The sequence below is a fragment of the Lolium perenne genome, chromosome 4 (assembly GCF_019359855.2).
Source record: "Lolium perenne isolate Kyuss_39 chromosome 4, Kyuss_2.0, whole genome shotgun sequence".
Classification (NCBI taxonomy): domain Eukaryota; kingdom Viridiplantae; phylum Streptophyta; class Magnoliopsida; order Poales; family Poaceae; genus Lolium; species Lolium perenne.
The window spans coordinates 13,204,157-13,214,001 of NC_067247.2; the positions used below are offsets into that span (position 1 = coordinate 13,204,157).

The 9,845-nt window shown below is 45.0% G+C and overlaps 2 protein-coding genes across 4 annotated transcripts; one reads left to right on the forward strand and one right to left on the reverse strand.

Moving 5' to 3' along the window:
• Positions 1-306: 306 nt before the first annotated feature.
• Positions 307-3,690, forward strand: LOC127291799 (uncharacterized). 3 transcript variants are annotated; one of them, XR_007844729.1, is made up of 3 exons: positions 307-430; positions 1,523-3,396; positions 3,494-3,690. XR_007844729.1 is itself a non-coding variant. In XM_051321122.1 (3 exons), the coding sequence occupies exons 1-3, from the start codon at positions 326-328 to the stop codon at positions 3,083-3,085; spliced, it is 1,596 nt and encodes a 531-aa protein (XP_051177082.1). In that variant the 5' UTR covers positions 307-325; the 3' UTR covers positions 3,086-3,483. The 3 variants fall into 3 exon arrangements, 2 of the variants coding, with proteins under 2 accessions (XP_051177082.1, XP_051177081.1); XM_051321122.1 differs by lacking the exon at positions 3,494-3,690 and having other exon boundaries at positions 1,523-1,628; positions 1,701-3,483; XM_051321121.1 differs by lacking the exon at positions 3,494-3,690 and having other exon boundaries at positions 1,523-3,483.
• A 1,473-nt stretch (positions 3,691-5,163) lies between these two features.
• LOC127291800 (CRIB domain-containing protein RIC4) lies at positions 5,164-6,147 on the reverse strand. Its single transcript, XM_051321123.2, has 2 exons — positions 5,920-6,147; positions 5,164-5,828 (listed from the first exon to the last, which is right to left on the reverse strand). The coding sequence occupies exons 1-2, from the start codon at positions 6,062-6,064 to the stop codon at positions 5,410-5,412; spliced, it is 564 nt and encodes a 187-aa protein (XP_051177083.1). The 5' UTR covers positions 6,065-6,147; the 3' UTR covers positions 5,164-5,409.
• Between the last annotated feature and the right edge of the window lie 3,698 nt (positions 6,148-9,845).

Below are 9,845 nucleotides of genomic sequence, written 5' to 3' on the forward strand. Positions count from 1 at the left end.
AATGAGAAAACAACTAAATGAAAAAACAAGATCCCCAATGTCTAATATTTTTAGGGTTATCCCTAATGTCTAATTTTTTTTTTAGAACTATCCCTAATGTCTAATGATATGACCAGTTCGTTTTGTAGTCTGGCCCAGTGGTTGATGGCCTGGCCATGTCCAGCAAATGTGATTACACTCTTTACTTTTACTGTGATTCAGTCGTCTTAAGGCCCAAGGACTGCTTACTGGTGGCCCATATGCAGCACGGCAGATGCGGTTACACTACTTTCCCCCGCAATATCACCAGTTCACCACTCGCTCCTTCAACGGTTCAACCGCAACCATGCTTCTTCCCCATCGTATACTTCCTCCTCTCACCGGCACCGGCAGCAGCGCACCACCACCTCGGGCCCTCCGCTCCTCGCATGCGCCTCGCCCTCTGCACACGGTAACATCCATCTCCCCGCTTTGCTCGCGCCGCAATGGTTTAGTCTCGCTGCTTTTCCCATGGACTTGCTGGAAGTATCGGCGTCCTTCTGCTCTAGTGCCCGCAACCTGTTCGTCCAATTGCTCCTGATAGTCTGGCTGGCCAAACCGAGCACTAGTTCTTGACCCTTAACTTGTGGCATTCCACGACCTCACACCAGCACTCGGCCTCACAGCTACAGCCGGCGGTTGCGACACACATCACCTACAGAAGTGCAGATGCAGCTGCAGCAAATTGTGCTGACGTAAATGCGGGGGCCACGCCGGGACGAAGCTCCACAGGATCAGTCGACGACAACGTAAATGTTTCGGTGGCGGTGGGGGCACGAGCGAGCAAATGATGTGCTGACGGAGCTAGTCTGCTAGTGCAGTAGGGTACGGGCGCCGGCGGGCAGCTCCAGAACTTCTGGGCGCCACTCTGGTCCGAGTTAATCAGGGGTATGGCTGCGTGCGAGCCGGTGAGTTCTTATTTTGGCCATCTATTTTATTTCATTTCTTGTGTGCTCCAACTGATGGAATTATGAGCTAGACTTGCTCTTGAACACTGGTTAACCGAAGATGCTTTCTAGTCTCTGTTGTCCAACATTGGTTATGGTTAGAAGATTGAATATATGCTTTGCGATCTTTGATCGACAAATGACAAGTGAAGCCCCTTCCCTTGTGGAATTTACCACATCTCCACACCCACCCAACACCTACAGATACAACAGGAGCAACCTGTGCAGCCGCAAACACCGGGATGCCCCGGCGGTGCTGCTCTGGCACGATGCTCCAACGGCGCAGTCGGCGACGGCATGCTGCGAGGTGGGGCACAATGGGTAAAGATGTGCTGAGGTGCAGGCGCCACAGGGTGGGGATGGGCGACGGTGGGCGGCTCCCGGCCAAGGGGCTGGATGTGATTAGCTGAAGATGTTTTCTGGTTTTCCTTGTCCAACATTGGTCATGATCAGAACATGGAATACCTACATTGCAATCTTTGGCAGTGAATCGTATGTTCAGCTTCACCCTGTTTTATCCATTCCTTGCACTAATCAAAAGTTTCTTAGTATCGCAGGAATCGCCAAGGCGACATGTCATAGCACCATGTCGCACTTCACGGAACGTGCCAAGAATAGCTGAAACTGAAGCTACACCTGCTGAACCTTCGGCAGCTGTTCAAGGTGCTACTGCCCCTCTAGTTCAGGCATTGAAATCAACAGCAGCTCATGAAGTGTCCTGCTTTCACTTCCCAGGACACAACAGAGGGAATGCTGCTCCGTCTTCACTGTCGAACCTTATTGGCATGGGAGCATTCACGCATGACTTGCCCGAGCTTCCTGAGCTCGATGACCTCTTCTACCCTAAGGGTGTGATTTTGGATGCTCAGAACCGGGCGGCTCAACAATTCGGATCATCTAAAACATGGTTCCTGGTCAACGGGAGTACTTGTGGAATCCAGGCTGCGGTTATGGCTACCTGCTCCCCGGGTGACTACCTCGTCATACCTCGAAACTGTCACATTTCAGTGATATCTGCTATGGTTTTATCCGGTGCGGTACCTAAGTATATAGTACCAGAGTACAATTCCGGGTGGGATATCGCTGGCGGTGTTACACCGTCACAGGTAGATCAAGCACTGAAGGAGCTTCAGAAGGATGGGAAGAAAATAGGTGCTGTTCTTGTTACTTCACCGACCTATCACGGGATATGCAGCAATGTGCGTGGTATTGTTGATGCTTGTCATCCATTACACATTCCAGTTATAGTGGATGAGGCACATGGTGCACACTTCAGGTTCCATGACAGTTTTCCAAGCACGGCGATTGAGCAAGGTGCTGACCTGGCTGTGCAATCCACGCACAAGGTTCTGAGCTCGCTCACACAGTCCTCAATGCTTCACATGGCTGGAGATCTTGTTGATGCAGATAAAGTGAGCCAATGCCTCCAATTGCTCCAGAGCTCAAGCCCAAGTTACCTCCTATTGTCATCATTAGATGCTGCAAGAGCTCAATTGAGTGAGAACTTAAAATCCTTTGATGAACCGGTGGCTATGGCTTTTGAAACAAGAGAACAGCTGAGGTTGATCCCAGGGATATCTGTCCTAGACCTGTCAATCTTTGTTTCTGACTTCCCTGCCATTGATCCTTTGCGTATCACAGTAAGTGCTACAGATCTGCATTTATCTGGATATGAAGCAGATGACATTTTGGCTGAAGAGCATCAAATTGTTTCTGAGCTTGTCGGTACAAAGGCAGTGACATTTGCAGTCAACTTAGGGACCAGACAACAAGATGTTGAAAAGCTTGTACAGTCTACAAAGCATGTCTCAGAAAAACACTCGTCCGCAAAAGAATCCAGATTTCGAAAATGTCGTAGTCCATTAGATAAGTTCTCTGTCAAGCTGACTCCAAGAGAGGCCTTCTTTACAAACAAAAAGAGAGTGTGCATTGAGGACAGCATTGGCGAGATCTGTGGTGAGCTTATATGCCCGTATCCACCAGGTATCCCTGTGCTGATCCCAGGTGAGGTCGTAACACAGGAGTCCCTTTCTTACTTAATACACGTCAGAGACCAGGGCATGGTAATAAGCGGGGCAGCTGATGCCAAACTCAACTCGATCATGGTATGCAACTTGTGATTATTATTCTGAGGTTTCAAGATAACCATGTGGCAACAATAGTTCGGTGGTTCACGGACTAATGAATTGATGCATCGGCATAGTACGAGGGATGATAACCACACATGGGTCCAAGCAGAGCACAGTCGGGTTCTTACTGCCTACTTGACCAAACATTGAAAATACGTCTCGTGAAGAAAGAGTTAGTTATCAAGCTACATGACGATGCCAAATTATAAGTAGGGTCTATCCGTCTATGGCATGTGGATTCCTGTGAGCTCGAAGCATAAACCATTGAAGAGGCAACCTTGTCCCCTGAAGTGCCTTGGAATGTAATGATGATATCCTACTTTTGTCCATAGTTCTCTTGAAGAAAACTAGTAAATTGGCATATAAGTAACAGTTCTTGTGTGTTCCTTTGTGTTCCAGCTTCCTTCTTTGGCTCACTTCAGAATAGCGTGCTCAATCTGAATCGACTGATCCAGCTCTCAACCATCAGGTGCAGTCTTTACACCTTCATGGTTTTCCATCAGCATGTTGCAAGGTTACCTGGTTACTCAAGCAAGTACTCTAGCTGCTTTTGTAAGTCCCACATCAACTAGAGAATTCATGGATATTCCACTGGACGTGTACCAAAAGACTAGCACATAATGCATCATTGCAATTGCAACCACCATTTCTTTAAATTGCAAATGAATACGAGACTCTATATGATAATACTTCCAAACTAAGGCCTCCACCCAAACCTGGGGCTCGAAGCCGGAAGCAAAAGTAGGAGATTTTGGTTGCGAGAATTAGATTAGGAGTTTAATCAACTCATGCTTTGCAATCACCAACCGAGAAAGTAGTAATGCAATGATGATGAATTGATGATGATGCAGTTAGGTTTGTCACGGGGTGGCTTTTTGCCAGAAACAAAGCTCACCATAAACAACAATGACTAGAGAGCTAACCCTCTGCCCCCACAGTGCTGCTCTTGTTTCCTTCCCAGTTAATTAAGCACATAAAAAACAAAATTTGAGCCGATCCTTTGCAGTAATTGAATCCTGTTATGATAAACAAGCATGCCAGCAACTTCACCCTTCAGACTCCCGGTGAGCAAATGAACATCTTCAGAGAATGACAGGTGGGGCTGTGTCATGTTTATTATTCTAAGCCAAGATTAAAAGCCTGGTTGTAAATTTTGTTAAGAAGTCTCGTGAACGTAATATTTGTATCAAACATAACGTAGTTTGTTTCATGCTCACATTCTGAAGAAGCCACGTACGCTGCCTAATCAACCAAACTGTCACTGGAATCCAATTAATGGTCGTATATTCTAGCTCTACATACTAATCCTAATTAATGTAAACTGTTTGTAGCAACGGAGCATCACATCAGAAACATGTTTGCGTGAGCAAATTCAGAACCTCCGCGGGCTGCTAATCCGTCCGAAACTTGAAACGGGATTTAATTGGTATTAAGAAGCTAGTAGTGAGTCACGTTCCAACAGTGGCACATCATTGCTGTATAAAAATACGGTGGCAACATTGTTAATCAGTGGTTGGTGACATTGACTAATTAAAGATCGAGCGCATCAACTCGGCTCAGTGGCCACTGATCAGAATGCACAGTTTACAGGATTCTACCTTCTATACATAGTGACTACTCACTAGTGACTGAATTACAAAAAAATCATTGTTACTACTTTTTATTTTCTACGGCTGCCTTGATATACACGTTAATTTTACTCCTTTCTTCTGAATCATCTGGATTCAGGTCCAGTCAACGTTTAAATTTGTCGTCCTTCTTTATGCTTAAAGCAGATTTGATCATGATTCTGCACTCACAGACTGTAAATACCGTCATTGTCTTAATGTGAGTGCAACATTGGTACCACATGTACCATAGACATCTAGCTAGGACTATGATGAATAAATGAGTTAATTCGCCTTAACCATTATTCCAGGACATGCTTGCACGCATGCATGTACGACGAACGCTGAAATCTTGAATGCGTAGCACGATTATTGTACCAGCAGCAGCAATTTATCATCATCAACTCCTGACAAGATTTTACCATCTGGTCCAAGAGCAATTTAATTGAAAAGAAGAGGAGAGGGCCCATGGAGGTGTTGCAAGGAACTCCCACACGATCTATATACACAATTAAACATGCATAATATATACACAAATCTATCTATGCATATGATTCTCATCTCACCCAAAGTTTTGTAGCAAAAAGAAGAAAAATAGCAAATGACAAGGTAATCAATCATCAGCAAACTAGAGTTGAAATCACTGATCTAAATGATGTGCTCCTTAACAGCACCAGGAGCTGAAAGTGCTTGCTCTGTGGGGAGGGTTCAGTTGGTGCATGTGGTGGCGGTGCCGGCGCCGGCGTCCATGGCGATGTCGACGTGGTGGAGGGAGAGGGAGGAGGGCAAGGAGAAGGCGCTGACCATGTCCATGCCCATGCCCATGCCCCCGACCTTGTTCAGCCCGTCCCACCCTATGTGCCCGATGTGCTGCACGTCGGTGGGGTAGCCGATCACGATCTCCCTCTCCTCCTCTTCCTCCCCCTCCTCGCCGTCGTACGCCGCGAACATCTGCGACAGGCTCTTGATCCCCTTGACCAGCCGCTGCACCCCGGCCGTGACGATCCCCGATGCCGCCGCCGCCGCGGCTTTTGCCTTCTCCTCGCTGACGCCGCCGTCGGCTTCTCCGGCAACGTTCTCTGAGACAGACCGACGACGTTTCTCCGAGACAGACCGCCGACGTTTCTCTGAGATGGGACGCGCGTGTTCAGCTGCTGTTAGTACACCCTGTGGCATCGATCATGGTATCAAGTGTGATAAGGAGGAGTAGTTGATTACCTTGCGTGGTGGTGGTGGGGGAGGAGGAGGGAGGGTCGGCCTGCGGCGGCGGCTGCTTCTTCTCCAGCGGGTCGGCGACGGCCACCGCGGACTGCGACATGCAGCCGATGGAGAAGGGGAAGCCGGCGCCGCGGCGGTCCTTCATCGGAGCTAGCCGGAGACGGAAACCGACACTACGGACGGACGGTACAGCGAGAAAGTGAGACGAGGAGGAAGACGTCGAATGGTCTTGTACTCTCGTGACATGTCTTATAGCCAAGGGGAAAGAAGGCAAAGCGGGAAAGCAGAGAGAGACAGGGGAGGTGATTTGGGGTTTAATTTGGCATGCTGTATCGTCAGGAGATCGGTCAGGATCCGTCGAAAACGATCCTCGTGCCGGGCTGATTGCTAGCATTTCGGGATTTCCAGTTATTTGCTGGTGCTGGTGCACGTCAGCTACGATACAATTGCTCATCCTGCGTGAGATTGATTTGGCGACGTCAATTTCTCTAGTGGATGAAGCACAACGATCTCGATCTCCTCTTTTTTTGGTGGCTTAATCGTGCAGTCTCCCCTCTCCTTGGTTGTGTTGTCATGCTAGCTAGGGCTTATACTCCCTATGTTCACAATTATTTGCGTTCTAGGATTAGTCAAAATCAGACTTTATAAAGTTTGAATATATATTTAAAAAATATTAATGTTTATAATGTAAAATTTATAGTACTAGAATCGTTATAAATTATATTTTCATATTATATGCCTTTGTTATGATGGTTGTTGATATTGTTTTGTATATTTTGGTCAAAGATGATAAAGTTTAACTTCAAATAAGTTCAGAATACGAAGTAAGTAAAAAAGAAGGGAGTGTCGAACGATTGTGGCGATACATTTCTGTGTTTTTATTTTACAGTTAAAAGCTTTCGGTTGGGTAATCATGCGTGAGAATGTACACAACTGTGATGTCCAAAAAAGGAGGTTGTAAATAAAATACATTGTACGCCCTCCTTTCCGAACTTCTTGTCACGACCGGCACATTTGCACCCCCTCCCCTCCCTGTCTTTTTTCCTGCCTCGCAAATTCATCCTTCCATTTATATTTAAAATCAACCGACTCGTGTTTCTTTATGGTGAGCGGAGGTGCTAGCGATCGACGGAGCTGCGGGAATGCAGAGCGCGTCCGACAGTGCAGTGAGAAGATGGAGTGCAACCTAAAGGCAATCGACGAAGAGGAGGTGCTTGCGATCAGATGAATCGAAATTGAATTCTAGAGGGTAGTGTTTTAATTTGAATTCTAGGCGGTGTGGATGTAAAATGCAATTAGCTATATATGTATTGTCCCTCACGACATGAACTCCAGTACGGAGGGAGTAGTATATGCTTTGGGATGGTTTGCCTGGACGTGTTTTTTTTGAAGCTGAACAGTGAGTTTCCTCACTGCATATTTTTATATTTTATTAAAATAAAGGTCTGTACAAACAGTGCTAGAGAAAAGCACTGAAAGAAGAGAGAAAAAGCGCCTACAGAAACTATACAAAATTTTCTACCCAAACCTGCAGTCCCGCATAGGACTTCCTTTTGGCCTTGTGAATAAGGAGAGACAGTTCATCCTTTAATTTTCGCCTGGCTCTGTAGAGACTAGGAGTCAATCCTTTGAAAATAGCATCATTACGTGTCGTCCAGATCGACCAACAAATGAGAATTATAATTTCCATGAAGAAAGGCTGTCGAATATGTGCTTTGATACTCTGTATATAATTCTGGATATCATTTGGCATAGCAACTTGAGCAAGATTCCAGAGAGGGCACATGTACTGCCAGCAATGTTGTGCAAATGGGCAAGTAAAAAACAGATGATCTCTAGTCTCAGTAACTGCTTGATTACACATGATGCATGTGTAATCAGTCATATAGAAATTCTTCCTTTGCAAGAGTGCTCTTGTGTTTAAACGATTATGGATCAGTAACCAGAAAAACACTCGATGTTTATCTTGGCAGCAACTTTTCCAAAGCCATTTGATGGCAGGGATCACAGGATCATGCTTGGTTAAAGATCTGTATGCTGAAGAAACTTTATAACCTGGGCCATTATCAGTAACACTCCAGCTATCCTTATCCTGGGAGAGTTGTGTTGTGTGCACCAAATGAAGTAAGGCATTATATTCATTCATAGCTTGTACTGATAAGGGCAGGTGAAATAACTCAGCAATGTCAGCAGAATTTATAACATCCCAAACTGAAAGAGATACATTCTTAGCAAAGGTGAAAAGGAACTGCCATTTTTGTGCCAATATCTCTGGCCCCCATTTATCAGTCCAAAACAAAATGGACCGACCATTCTGTAAAGAGCATGAAGCCAGGTTCTTGTAAATGTCCAAAGATTTGAGACAGTCCCGCCACCAAAAGGAAATATCTCTTGCTCTAAGGGGCGGCAAAACCGTTTGATAATAAGCTTCCCAAGAAAGACTCACCCAAGGAATATTGACCTTGTTATAGAATTTATGTAAATGTTTCATCAAAAGACAGTCATTTTGCACTGACAGGTTCAAGACTCCAAGCCCTCCCTGATCCTTTGGGCGACAGACAAGGTCCCAGGAAGCCAGTGGTGGTGTTTTACTATCCAAGTCCTTGTTCCTCCATAAACAATGTCTTCGATATTTATCACATTCATTCAACACCCATTGATAAATTTTCAAAGTACTCATGGCAAAAATAGGCAAAGAGGAGAGAACTGAATTGACCAATCTGAGTTTGCTGCCATAATGCAGATACATGGCACATGATGGCAATCTTCTCTGTATACACATGATAAGAGGCATAAAGTACTCTTTTCTGGGCTTGGTAATACTTAAGGGAAGCCCTAGGTAGAGCATAGGAAGGTTTCCTAGCTGACAATTGAGTGCATTCGTATACTGTCTTACAGAATCATCTGGAATATTGATGGGGATGAGATTAGATTTCTCATAATTAACCTTCAGTCCAGTGGCTGCTCCAAAAGCATGCAACAACTCCTTCAGATGTACTAATTGTGTAACATCAGCTGGCATGATGACAAGGGTATCATCAGGATATTGAACAATTGGGTAGTCTAAGGAGCAATTGAGAGAAATAGGTCTGTGTAGGTGCCCTGTAAGCATAGCATGATTAACCAAAGTTTGCAGTGTGTCAGCAGCAAGCACAAATAACAGGGGAGAGAGAGGATCTCCCTGTCTCACTCCTCGTTTACATTTGAACACAGACCCTGGGAAACCATTGAGTAAAACTGATGAAGTAGCTGAAGAAAGAATCTGCCTGATCCAAGCACACCATTTGTCTCCAAAACCCTTTCTTCTTAGAACCTCAAGAATAAAAGAATGATCCAATTTGTCAAAAGCTTTCTCAAAATCAAGTTTAAGCAGAACTGTATGTTTCTTGGATTTGTGACATAGATGAATATATTCAAAGGACCATGCCAGACAGTCTTGTATAGTTCTAGATTTGATAAACCCATATTGGTTTTCATGGATAAGTTGCATAATGACAGTCTGCAGCCTATTAGCCAAGAGCTTTGTTAGGAGCTTAAGAGTACAGTTTAGAAGGGAAATTGGCCTAAAATCATGAACAGTTGATGCATCATCTTTTTTTGGCACAAGTGTGATGAAACAACTATTGATGCTTTCAAGGCACAGTGAACCTTGGTGAAACTGATTGCAGAGATCATAGAAGTCCTTTTTAACTAATGGCCAACATTTCTGCAGAAATTCAGCATTGAAACCATCTGGGCCAGGAGACTTATTGTGTGGAAAACCAGCCACAATATCATCAATTTCTTTGGGTGTAAAAGGTTCCTCCAGGAAATCCAGATTTGGATGCCTGTGTAGCAGAGAGATAATATCAGGTAATCCAGTAACCTGTTCTGTCTGTCCCAATCTTTCCTTATAGGATTCAAGTAGAATATTAGCTTTAGCAGAA